A 13870-nucleotide genomic window follows, 5' to 3' on the forward strand; every position below is an offset into this window, starting at 1 on the left:
GTAATGTGGAAAATATGTCTGTGCAGCTGCTGGCAAAGAAGCAAAATTATACTTCCTCAGAAACAGTGTGACAGAGTTCCTGCAAAGGAATGCAATGTTGGCTGATTTGTAAGCAGAACTGCCACTGGTATGCACCCTCAAATCCAGCCCCAACACTCCCTGGCTATATCCCACTCTGGGACTGCATGGCTGGAGCTCATAAAAATAGAATGGTTCCATCGTGGATCAGGTGCTCTTCTATCCTGCCCACCCTCCAGGACATATTCATGCTTAAGATAAGGAAGGAGAACTAGCTCTAAGGAGTACCAAACAGTGCCAGAGGATAAAGTAAGTCATTAATGGTGGCAGAGAATAAGATACGGAAGAAATGCCCCCTTCACTGGTTAAAAGCTGTCTCATTAGCTCGGTTTTCAAACCTTAGCTACAATTGTATACTAAAGTCACTAGAATAATAGTTGACTATTGGTGAGATTAGTGATTTTCACTATGTTTGGCTTGCACAGAGGAATTAAAACATCTTTCCCTGGGGGGTTTCAGAACATAGGATTGATCTGGAAACCAAATTCTATCTCAGGAGTTGGCAAACTTTTCTGTAAAGGGTCGGACAGTAAGTAGTCTTTGTGGGCTGTGTACAGTCTCTATTACAACTATTCAGCTCTGTATATATATCTCAAAAGCAGCCATAGGCAATATGTAAATAAATGATTATGTCTGTGTTCCAATAAAGCTTTATTTATAAAAACCGGCAGTACACTGGATTTGCCCCTGGCCATAGTCTGCTGACACTTGCTCCATCTAACAGGTACTCTGATACTGCTACAAGAATGATTGAGAAATCATCATGACCAAAACCAAGCTGTTCTGGCAAAATTAATCTAGGGTATTAGAAGCCAGAATAGTGGTTGCTCTTTGTGGAGTCGGAGGGGTTGGAAAAGTATTATTATTCGTTCAGAAAATGAGGAAGTTCTGGGGTTAATGGTAATAATCTGTTTCTTGACGTGGATATTGGTGAAATCCAATGAGCTTTGGGACAATTCATTTAAGAGTTGTGAAAATTTCTCTATGTATTTGGTACTTCAAACAACTTTTTTTTTTTTTAAAGAAAGAACGAACCTGTTTGAAAGGAGAAATCACTTTAGGAAAAACAAGGTAGAAAGTCTTATCTCGAGAGTACATGGGTTGGGTCAAAGTGTATATGGGTTCCTAGCTATGAAGTGAGAATGACACAGACCAAGTTTTTTCTAGTGTGCTTTAAAAAAAATGTGGTAAAAAACACATCACATAAAATTTATCATCTTAACAATTTTTTAGTGTACAGTCCAGCAGTGTTAAGTATATTCACTTTGTTGTGAAACAGAGGTTCAGAACTTTTTCATCTTGCAAATCTGAAACTCTGTATGTTTTAAAACAACAACTCTGTGTTTCCTCCTCCCCCCAGCCCCTGGTAACCACCATTCTACTTTTCGTTTCTATGAATTTGACTACTTAAGGTATCTCATATAAGTGGAATTATATAGTATTTGCCTTTTTTGTGACTGACTTATTTCACTTAGCATAATATTCTCAAGGTTCATCCATGTTGTAGCATGTGGTGGGATTTTCTTCCTTTCCGAGGCTGAGTAATATCCTCTTGTGTGTATACCACATTTTGTTTATCCATTTATCCGTCGAGGGACATGTGGATTGCTTCTACCGTTTGCCTATTGTGACTAGTGTTGCTATGAACATGGATGTGTGAATATACCTTCAAAACCCTGTTTTCAATTTTTGGCTATATATCTAGAGGTGGGATTGCTAGGTCATATGGTACTTCCATTTTTAACTTTCTAAAGAACTTCTATACTGTTTTCCATAGAGGCGGCACCATTTTACAGTTTCACCAATTGCACAGTGCATAAGGGTTCCATTTCTCCACATCCTTACCAATGCTTGTTATTTTCTGTTTTTGTAACAGTAGCATTAGCCAATTTTATTAGAAGCCAGATTCGAAGGTTGGCAAGGTCTTACCTCAATTAAACTCCGAATATCAAAAGGCCTCCAAGAAAAGTACCTTGATGTTTAGCCTAAAAGGTCACAACTTTTTAATACGACTTTACCTTTTTTGCTCAAAGTTTCTGAATTTATTAAATATTCCTGGCCAGTAAAATGCACAACAGCATACTAAAAGATGCATAGTGAGGCACCTGGGTAGCACAGTCAGTTAAGCATCTGGCTCTTGATTTTGGCTCAGGTCATGATCTCACGGTTCGTGAGATCAAGCCCTGGGTCTGGCTCTGCACTGACAGCATGGAGCCTGCTTAGGATTCTCTCTCTCCCTCTCTCTCTGCTTCTCCCCAGCTTGTGAGCTCTGACTCTCTCTCAAAATAAATAAATAAACAACAAAAACAACTAACTAAATAAATAAAAGATGCATAGCAAGAGGGAAATTTCAAAATTTCCTTGTGTGTATCTCTCAGAAAAATGTAATACTATGATTACCAAAAAAGCAAGTAAAGAGTCAATACATAATTTATTTCACTAACTTTGTCCCACTACACTAGAATAATGGAATTCTCCCAAATGGACAAGTGGATTGGCGTAGGTAAAAGCTAAGAACTCTCCAAAGTAATGACACAGGAGGAAAACAGACTAACATGTGAACTGAATCAGCGGAAGGTCAAAGAGAAAAACCAGGCTCCAGAAGCTACTACATGTAGTTGCCTACCTTGTTCTTCCAGAAGGACTCGCACAGCTGAGTTTTCCTCTACTCTTTTTCTGGCTGCTGCTTCTTCTTCTTTTGACCACTGCATGTGATCCCTACCAAAAAATGAAAAGGTTGTAAAACCTGCTTTATAATTGAAATCAGAAAGAGAGTGACAAAGGATACATCTTTCATTCTAGCAGAGTCAAAGACAAATGATACAAACTAATTCTGTGTTGAATGAATATATTTTGTGTCAGATGTTTCTTCTGATAGTGCTGGTACAATCCTGGAACTCCTATAGCTCTTCTGTTTAAATCTGGCTGTGTTGCAAGCCCCAGCCACCTTTTGGAAATGACTGCGAAGTAATGTCCCAGGAGCACTATGGTGCATGATTATTTGAGTACTAGTATGGTTTGCTCTATTTTACTCTAAGGCTAAATTTATTTGCCCTTTTGTTTATGAATATGGCATTCTTTAACAGTTTTAAAATCTCTTTCATAATAATTGTATTCTAATACTTCACTGTCAAAGAGTTATAAGTTTTAAAATATTTTGCACTTACCTTCAGTCTTTTAAGTAATTTTATATTTTTATTAGTTGCCTTAATTTCTGTAAATGGATTCTTTTACATTTACATGATAGAATAATTCACATAGTATATAAGAAGGTCAGCTTTTCAAGATCTTGTACTTTCTATAAGTACTTTCAGTTTCAGAATTTATACTTCCTATATGAGAAGATATTTTCCGCTGCTAAAATGTTTTCATGGAATAGAAGCAACATCTTTATACACAAAAGGTGAGTTTTTTGGTTTTTTTTGGGTTTTTTTGTTTTTGTTTTTTTGTTTGGTTTTTACAAAGTTTGCAATGCCTTTTTCTCAATTGGTAAGGCTATGAATGAGTGATGTAATTTTCAGGAATAAACCGTTTTTCTAAACAACAAAGAAACTACATATCTAAAATTCAAGTTCCATGTAGCTTATTGATAATTGTAAGAAAAATTAACATTAATATCATATGATATTTGTAGCTACCTCATTGATTGTAAAGGGGCAAAATATCAACATTTTGACACGCGTCATAATGGTGGCTGATAAACATTAACTGAGCACTTAGCCTGGTCATAATTATTATACTGATAAGCTACTATTATTTATTATGTGCTAAGCATTGTGCTAGTAAGCACATTACATACATATATGTCTTACTTAATTCTTTCAAAAACCCTATGAGGGGGTTATAATCATGCTCATTTCTCATAAGAGGAGAGAGAAATTTAGTAACTTAATCAAGGTAAGATAGCCATTAAGTGACAGAACCAGAATTCAAATCCAAGTCCATCCCCTTGGCAAGTAAGTAGTCTATTAATGTCTACCAAGACAGTGGGGGATACTGAGAGATTTAAGACTTATCTTTGGCCATAACGGGGTTTATATTCTCCTGAAGCAGGCAGATTAACAGAAGTAAATGAGAATACAAGGTAGTCTACTTGGTTAGCATCTACTGTATGCAAATATAGCCAATTAATGCTAGCTGGGGCAAATAGGAAGGCTTGAGAGGGAGGGGAGTTTGAGCCCAGGTTAGAGGGAAAGGAGGTGGGGCAATTATTCATGTCATTATGAAGCTGGGAATATGGACAGTATATACAGGAAACAATAAAAAAATCCATTTTGATTGGTTCTCTTGGGTAACGGCAGATGAAGTTGGCAGCTGGGTCATGGTCAGATTTCAGAGGATCTTAAGTGTGAACAGGTTAGTAGTGTACAAGAGAAAATGACGTGGGGAGGTGGAAGGGAGACCAGTGAGAAGTCTGTTCAGTGGTCTAGGAATAATAAGTCCCGGGACTAAGGCAGTGGCAACAAACAGAAAGGCAGAGCAGAGGGAGAGACACCGACAAAACCTGTAGCTGTGACCTAGAGGTTAACTAGCTGCAGCGAGGAGAAGAACAACAGACTCAAGAATGATTCTAAGGTCTCAAAACTGAATATTAATCAAGTAGGGGTAACCAAGACAGAATAAGGAGTTACTTTGGGTGGAATGATAAGCTTGGTCCTATTTTAAGTCATGTTTATGCAATCAGATATGAGAGGGTATATTCCAGTGACCTGGCTATAAATACACCACTGGAAGGTGAGAAACTGCTTTCCTTTAAGTAGGATCAAAACTGGTATACTGAAATTCTCAAGAAAAGTAAATGATAATGCAAAAAAAATCAGAGTTCCAAAGATGAAAATTTAACCACTGTCGTTTCAAATAAAACCCAGTCATTCACAGCCTAAATAATCATTCAGCAGCTTTGTTCACATGCTTCAATGAATGAAATTAGAACAGATTTTTGTTTTGACTTAACGTATGTGAGCAATCACATACATAACTTGGAACTGGTAATTATACTTTATTTTCTGTATATATAAATCCATATAGAGCATTATTAAATGATAGTTATGATATTAAAGGCAATAGGTCATTTATTGAAAAAATAGGATTACTAACGCTGGGTACAAGCTTCTCATCTATGAATTTTTACAGCATATAAGAAAGAAAATAGAACAATCCATTTCCCTGTAACAAAAATCAAGCTCTGAGACAATGAGAGTATATATGGTCTTTAGCTTTAAGCATTTGTTTTAAACTGTTAGTTTAACTTGCTTCTTCCTGAGTATTTAATAGATTTAGTTATTTCTTAAATTGCTCTAACTTCCTTACACTGTTCTTTATGTTGCTTCATTTTCTTAACTGCTAAGTGAGGGGAATATTATACCCTAAGCCCCGGCAGAACAGATTTTCCACTGTACAGTTACCAAATCCCCACAGAAACCTATAAAATGTTTCTACTGTATTTATGAGAACTTCCTCCAGACCTGCTGCTTTATGGCATTTCTTTATATTAGAAGAGTCTGATTCACATATACTAAAACCCAACAGACGGCAATAAGAACCATTCAGGTTTGTAAGTAATAAATACAATTACAACAGAATTTAAGCATAGAGACAAATAACAAACAAACTGAAAATAGTCAGGTATTACAACCACCATCATTAACAACAAAGGAAAAAAGTGTTCCATACTGTTTGACCTATGAATTGCGTTTCTGGGAATTTAATTGTAATAAAGTAACTCAAAAGAACAGAGAAATACCTATAAAATGACATTCACTACAATACCAAATATAATAGCAAAAAATTGGAAATAATCTCAGTGACAGGGTAATGAAAAAAATATGGTAACTTAAAGGAATATTATCCAGATATTTAAAATTATAAATATAAAGTTTACATAGCAACATGGAAAAGTATTTATGACACATGAGGTTAAAACAGCAGATCCCAAAATTGTATATGTATTATAATCAGAACTAAATAAAGTTAAAAAGATATTGGATGAATAAAAACAATTGTGTTCAAATAACAGTACTGAGATTACTGTTTTAAAATTTCCTTGGGGCACCTGGGTGGCTCAGTTGGTTAAGCATCCAACTACTGATAGTGGCTCAGGTCATGATCTTGCCCCACATCAGGCTCTGCACTGACAGTGCAGAACCTGCTTGAGATTCATCTCCCTCTTTCTTTGCTCTACTTGTGTGCTCTCCCTCTCTCTGTGTCTCTCTCCCAAAAATAAACAAACTTAAAAAGAGAGAGAGAGAGAATTAAGCAGAAAATACAAAATACATTTAACATTTTTCCTGGAAAGTTGAATTTGAGAAAAAGAAATCTCAAAAATAGGGGCACCTGGGTGGCTCAGTCAGTTGGGCATCTGACTTTGGCTCAGGTCATGATCTCATGAGTTTGTGAGTTCAAGCCCCGCGTTGGGCTCTGTGCGGATAGAGCCTGCTTTGGATTCTGTGTCTCCCTCTCTCTCTGCTCCTCCCCACTCATGTACTGTCTCTCTCTCCTTCAGATATAAATAAACATTAAAAACATTAAAAAAATAAATATCAAAAATAAAAGAATTTTTGAGTAATACATTTTTACAATATGGCTGGTAGAATTTGTCTTATAATTTTGTGGTAGTCGTAAGTCTTATGACCTCAGTTCATGAATGTGCATATGTCCATACTTCTTATTCCTTCTATATGTAAAGTGTAATCAAATGATGATTCCTTGCTTCAGCTTTAAGTTGATTGCAGTTAACAGTCTAAATAATTGTGTATTTGGTTTGGTTTGGAAAAGTTAAACACAGACACACACACACACATACACAGACCTCAATAATTTAGCTTGGGTACTAACATTTTTGAGGATCCTGCCTATTGAAAATTCTGCTGAATGTGGTGCCACTATTATAATTTTTAATAATCAGATATAAACTAAAGTACCCAGTATAAGCTATATGAATAGAATGCTCTTCTGTCTTTGTTACTTGTTGGTATATAAAAGCCTCATCATAAGACAAAATTTAAAGACAAATTTAACAAATTTATTAGGTGACTGGTGAATTAAAAATAAAATATTCTTAGGTAAAAAGGAAGAAATGGAGGGTATTAGTTTCAGCTTAAAATTATATTAATAATCCTTAATTCCATGACAAAATCATATGTATTGCAGTTATCATTATAATAATAATAGAAAATTTTCAAGAGAAAAAGTCTTTCCTTTCATTTAAATATCCTAACAGATTAATAGTTCTTAAGTTCCCTTCCTGTATTTGTATATATACATATACACAAACATTTTTCTATAAAGCTAAAAAAATCTTCATAATTATGACTTAAAATTGCTGAATAGGACTTGTAATTTTGGCCATGACAGAGTACATAGTAATGGGCTTACCCTTCTACCATAAACAATGATAAAACTGGATAAAATATATGAAGGAATTGTTTTTAGGCACTGTATTACACCTCAGACAGTGCAAGACTGTGATCCCTAAGAGAAGAGAAACACAAAAGGTCAGTCCCCACATTCACACTGGCCTTCGGTCTAGGTCATGTTCTAGACTATAGTACAGAGGTACAGCCCATCAGAGAGTGGCTGTCTTACTGAGTGGCACTTTTGTAAGCTGAGAAGGTAGAGATCAGGGTTCAGAGGTCCTGAGGTGGTGCAACTTTGTGCAGCAGAATAATGAAGAGAAGGCTGGACAGAAGGGTAGCCTCCTGAAATCTGCAAGAGAGTTCTCCTAGTGTTTAATTAGTTCTGGCTATTCACCAACAGGACAGACTCCACAGGTCCTGATGGATTCTGGAGGTGAAGGCAGAGAAAAAAAAACAAAAAACAAAACCTGACTGGACATAGGCACTGCAGTACTCAGAGTTATTGGAATTTGGCTAAGCCAGAGTGGAAAGACCACTCTGAACACCTTCATTATTCAGTTAAGACCCTAGAAATGCCATGCAATAGGAATAAGACCCAAACTGGATTCAGAACAATATCAAAACAGTCTCACCCTAACAACACTTAAAATTAAATCTCACCTGGGGTGCCTGGGTGGCTCAGTCGGTTAACCGTCTGACTTCGGTTCAGGTCATGATCTCACGGTTCGTGGGTTCAAGCCCCACATCAGCTCTATGCTGATGGCTCAGAGCCTGGGGCCTGCTTCGGATTCTGTGTCTCTCTCTCTCTGCCCCTCCCCTGCTCATGCTCTGTTTCTCTCTCTCTCTCTCTCTCTCCCCTTCAAAAATAATTAAATATTAAAAAACAATTTTTTAAAGTTAAATCTTACCTGACCAGAGAGATTTGGCAGTAATTCAACCACTTGCCAGAAAAAAAATCCAACACCTTTAAAGTTAGAAATAATCCAGATTCCATAAAAGATATCATCCGCAATGTCCACTACACAATCAAAACTATTTGCATTTGAACAATCAGGAAAATGTGATCCCTAATCAAGAGAAAAGGCAGCCAATAAATACTGACTAAGAAGACTCAAATGTCGGAATTAGTACACAAGAATTTAAAATAGCTTTTAAAAAAGGTTCAAAGGTTTAGAGGAAAAGATGGACTGAATTGATGAATAGATGGGGATACCTCAGCAAAGAAATGGAAACCATTAAATGGAAATTCTTGACCTTAACCCATATACAATATCTGAAATGAAAAATTCACTGGCTAGGCTTAACAGCTAATGGACACTACAGGAAGAAAAGGTCAGTGAACTTAAAGACTTACAGGTATGGAAATTATTCAAACTGAGAACAGAGGGAAAAAATTGGGGAAAAAAAGGTGCAAGTCTTCATAATCTATGGTATAATACAAATTGGGTCTAAGAAACACACAAGTTGAAGTCCCAGTAATAGAAGAGACAGAGTGAATAGGAAAAAAAAAACTGAAGAAATACTGTCTAAAGTTTTTCCAAATTTGATTAAAAACAAACAAACAAACAAGTAGTAACCAATAGTAAATCCAGGAAGCAAAGCAAACCCCAGGCATGTTAAATACACAGAAAAATTCTAAAAAACAAAGGTAAAACGAAATCTTTAAAAAAATTATAGAGGGGAAAAGCACTGCAAACAGCTGACTTCTCATTGGAAACAATGGAGGCCAGAACACAAATGAACATCTTTAAAGTACTGAAAGAAAAATCTCTGTCAACCTAGAATTCTATATGCAGTGAAAATACCTTTGAAAATTTAAAAATAAAAACATTTTCAGATAAACAAAATTTAAGAGAATTTGTTACTAGCAGAATCTATAATATAAGAAATGTTAAAGTTCTTCAGGCTCAAGGAAAATGGTACTAGATAGAGACACAGAGCCACAGAGTAGAATATAGAGATGAGAAGTGATAAATATGTGGGTAACTATAAGACAATTTTTTTATACTTTGTCTTAATTTCTTAACAAAATTACTAACTGTATGTAGCAAAAATAGTAACATGAATCATAGAGCTTATAACATACAGAAGTAAACCAAACAGCAACAATATAACACAAGGTGAATACATAAGTAGAATCATATTACTGTAATCTTTTTAACATTTTATATTACGTGGTACAATATTAATTCTAAGTAAACTGTACCAAGTCAAGGAAGCACCTTAAGATAATGACAGTAACACTGTAATCTCTAGGACTATAGTTATCAAGGTGTTGCCCACCGTGTCAGGTGGTTCACTAAGTCAAAACTATATAATACTGCTATTTGCCTTTTTCACTGATTGAGTTTACACTGATAGTATAAAAAACAATGGTAGGTAAAAGTGCAGCTGCCCTAATATGAAACAAGACAGTGGTACCAAAATGTGCTAGTAGTTGTTGATTCTACACCACCATCCAGTGGGTGGTAAAGAATTCACCAGGTTTTGTTCTAAAAAACAGAATTCACTGGAGAATGTGTCTGATAAAGCAATAAAAACTATTTTATAAAATATTGACCCTTGGGTATACATATGTTTAACATTCTATGTGACAAAATGGGAGGTATACATAAAGCATTTCTGCATTGTGAAGTACGACGACTGACTTATAGAAAAGAATTTGTATGGTTGTTTATGTTGTGAACTGAATTATCTGCTTTTTTGTTTTCAGGGAATCCTATTTTTAGTTGAAAATGCAACTATAGACAAACTTAGTTATTCAGACTTGGGTATCTGACATATCTTAAAAGTAAATGAAATGTGCTTCCACTTTAAGGAAAACAAATGATAATATTTGCTGCCAAAGATAAATTTTGTGTTTTAAAACAAAAATTACGATTTTGCAAAAGTTGTGTCCACCCATGAATTTGATAGGTTTCCAATCAATACTTCGAGATTTTACTGATGAGGAAGTGGTTATATTACAAAAGCAATTCTTAAATGTTGTATAATGAAATGTGTCAACATTTGAAAGATTTACATAAAACAGAGAATCAAACTACTCAAAATTATCCATGCATAATGTTATAAAATGATGCAGAAATAAAATATCCAAAGTGTAAAATGTATCAATAAGTTATAACTAATATGGTTTCATATTCCGTATTGTAACTAAGAAATTACCATTGCTGAGATTTAGTATAATATCAGGAAAAATACCTACAATTATTTTTAAATGCTATGTGAAAACTCCTCTCTTTTACTAGCACATATCTGTGTGTGGCCAAATTCTCTTCATATAATTCAACTGAAACAACATATCACAACAGATGGAATGAAGAAGCAGATATGAGAATCTAGCTTTTTCCATTAAACCAGACATTAAAGAGACTTCCAAACATTTAAAATAATGCCGTTCTTTTGGGGGAACAAATAGGTATTTTCATTAAAATACGTAATTTATATAACATGTAATGGATTGTTGTTGTTTTAAAATGAATTAAATATTTTAATGGCTCAGTTTTAATTTCTAACATGGAAAACATCACTAGATATAATTCACATGAATAAAAGTTCTTTTAGTGTCCTCAAAAGGTTAGAGTCTAAAGAGGTTCTGAGATGAAAATGTTTGAAACTATTTTCTAGAATAGTATCTAAAAAATAAGGTAAAGATGTATAGCCAAAAAGCTAGTAGAGGAAATAAAAGAACAAATGACACAAATAAAAAAAGAAAGATAATTAAACACATTATATTAACTTATAATGCTAACCAGAATTGAGTGTTATCTTAAATTTCTCTCTCCTTTTCTTTTTTGATACTATTTTAATAGATATAAAAAGGTACCTTATTGTTTAATTTGTATTTCTTTTACTCTTGTGTATTTCCTCATATGCTCACATGGACTTCCTCCTGGATCAACTCTCTATGTCTACTGCCCATTTATCTGTAGAGCAAAAACCTTAATGCTTTTTTAACAATATAACAAAGATTCTATGTGTTCTATATGTTAACTTTGATATATGGTAATGAAAAGTCATTTAAATTTTCTGTGTCTCTCAGTTTTTGTGTTAGTAAAATAAGAGCAATAATTCTCAAAACAATATATAATTAAGATTAACTACTTCGGAATTATAATTATCCTAATTCGTCAAATCTAAGACAGTTATTTTCTGTACCGGTAAGAAAGGAAAAAAAAACACTCCAATTATAATTGTAAGATGTCATCAGTTGTAAGAAATATCATGATTTCAGAGATGTTAATCAGTGAAACAAATGTGAGCCTCAGATGGATGAAATACAATTATTACAGGTATATCAGCTAATAATTTAACTAATTTCAATTAAATCTTTTCTACTATTGACACTAACTTATACTTATGACTCCTGGCTGCCCACTTGTCTTTTTGGCTATAGTTAAGTATTTCCGTTGATTCTTTTTATTAGTAAATCTGTTTCTTCCTTAGGAATGAATGACTTACAAAAGACACACAGAAAGAAGTGATGCCTTCCCACTTCTGCATATTCTGCATATTCTCTATTCCATTAAATAGAGGTCACAGCTGCTGGAAGAAGCTAATACCCACTTCCATCATTAGACATTTATTGAGAACCTGTATCTTTCAAGCACTGAAATGTGAATTGGAGACATAAAGATGAAAAAGATTTGGTAGAACTCAAAATTTTAATAAGATGAGTTCTAATCAGCTATTAAAGAATAAAGAATTTATCAGGTAGAAAGTAAGATGGCAATAGGTGTATGGAGGGCATTCTTTTAAAATTGCAACAGTAACTAATGTATATAAAATATAAAGTTTAATCTCTACCTCTCATCCTCATGCCCATTCCTGAGATAAACAGTATGATGTAGACATTTCCAGACTTTTCTCTGTGTATATAAAAACAAAGATATATATACACATATAGCACATGCACAAGAATTCCTTACTAAAATGAGACCTGCGATACTTTTCTGCAACTTGCTCTTTTTGTTGTTGATATCTCTTAATATCAACATACATAGATCTCTCTTTTTTTTAAGTAGGTTTTATGCCCAGTGCAGAGCCCAGTGTGGGACTTGAACTCATGACCGTGGGATTAAGACCTGAGCCGATGACAAGAGTCAGATGCTTAACTGACTGAGCCACCCAGGCACCCCAGATCTCTCTTATTTTTATTAACTACTACATTATTTTCCAATGTATGGATATAACTATATTTTAATGGGTTTATTGAAGTACAAATGACATATGGTAAACTGCACATATTTAAAGTGTACAATTTGAGAAGTTCCGACATATGTTGGCACTCAGGAAACAATCGCCACAGTGAAGACAATGAATATGTCCATCACCCTCGAAAGTTTCCTTGTGTGCCTTTAAAATTCCTCTTTTCCAGCCCTCCCCTTCTCATCACCACCCCCAATTCCACTGACAACCACTGATCTGCTGTCTGTCTCTATATATTAGTTTGCATTTTCTGGTGTAGCACTAAGAATACAATATATACTCTTCATTTTTAGCTTCTTTCACTCAGCATAATTATTTTGAAATTCATCCATATTGTTATGTTTATCAGTATCTCATTCCTTTTTATTACTGAGTAGTATTCCATTATATATATATATTATATATATATATATAATATATATATATATAATACACAATGTGTCCATTTACTTACTCAGGGACATTTGGGTTGTTTCCAAATTTGGCTACTACAAATAAAGCTGCTATGAATAATCATGTATAAGTATTTGTACGGACATATGCATTCTTTTCTCTTGGGTAAATATCTAGGAATTGAATGGCTGAATCATATTACAGGTTTATGTTTAGTTTTTTAAGAAACTGCTAAGCTGTTTTCCAAAGTGGTTATACCATTTTATATTCCCACCAGTAGTATATGAAAGTTCCAGTTCCTCTACATCCTCTCTAATATTCAGTACAGGATTTTGAATTTTAGTTATTCTAATAAGTTTGTAGTAGTATCTCATTGTGTCTTTAGCTTTTTTTCTTTTTGAAAGCTTTTTATTATTTATTTATTTATTTTTAAAGTAATCTCTACATCCAACATGGGGCTCAAACTCATGACGGGAAGATCAAAAATCACATGCTCTACTGACTGAGCCAGCCATATGCCCCTCATTGTTAACTTTAATTTTCACTTCCCTTTTTTTTTTTATTTATATATGAAATTTATTGTCAAATTGGTTTCCATACAACACCCAGTGCTCATCCCAAAAGGTGCCCTCCTCAATACCCATCACCCACCCTCTCCTCCCTCCCACCCCCCATCAACCCTTAGTTTGTTCTCAGTTCTCAACAGTCTCTTATGCTTTGGCTCTCTCCCACTCTAACCTCTTTTTTTTTTTTTCCTTCCCCTCCCCCATGGGTTCCTGTTAAGTTTCTCAGGATCCACATAAGAGTGAAACCATATGGTATCTGTCTTTCTCTGT

General features: G+C 34.5%; 1 protein-coding gene across 6 annotated transcripts in view; it reads right to left on the minus strand.

Annotated features, from left to right (window-relative positions):
- Positions 1-13870, minus strand: part of METTL8 (methyltransferase 8, tRNA N3-cytidine) — an 86041-nt gene that overhangs the window by 25421 nt on the left and 46750 nt on the right. For all 6 annotated transcript variants that reach the window (XM_040475367.1, XM_040475369.1, XM_040475366.1 and 3 more), the window contains exon 3: positions 2705-2796. In XM_040475367.1, coding sequence (XP_040331301.1) covers positions 2705-2796 — 92 coding nt within the window. The remainder of the gene's footprint in view (positions 1-2704; positions 2797-13870) is intronic.

The sequence above is a fragment of the Herpailurus yagouaroundi genome, unplaced genomic scaffold (assembly GCF_014898765.1).
Source record: "Herpailurus yagouaroundi ecotype Mexico unplaced genomic scaffold, PumYag 140, whole genome shotgun sequence".
NCBI classification, from domain to species: domain Eukaryota; kingdom Metazoa; phylum Chordata; class Mammalia; order Carnivora; family Felidae; genus Herpailurus; species Herpailurus yagouaroundi.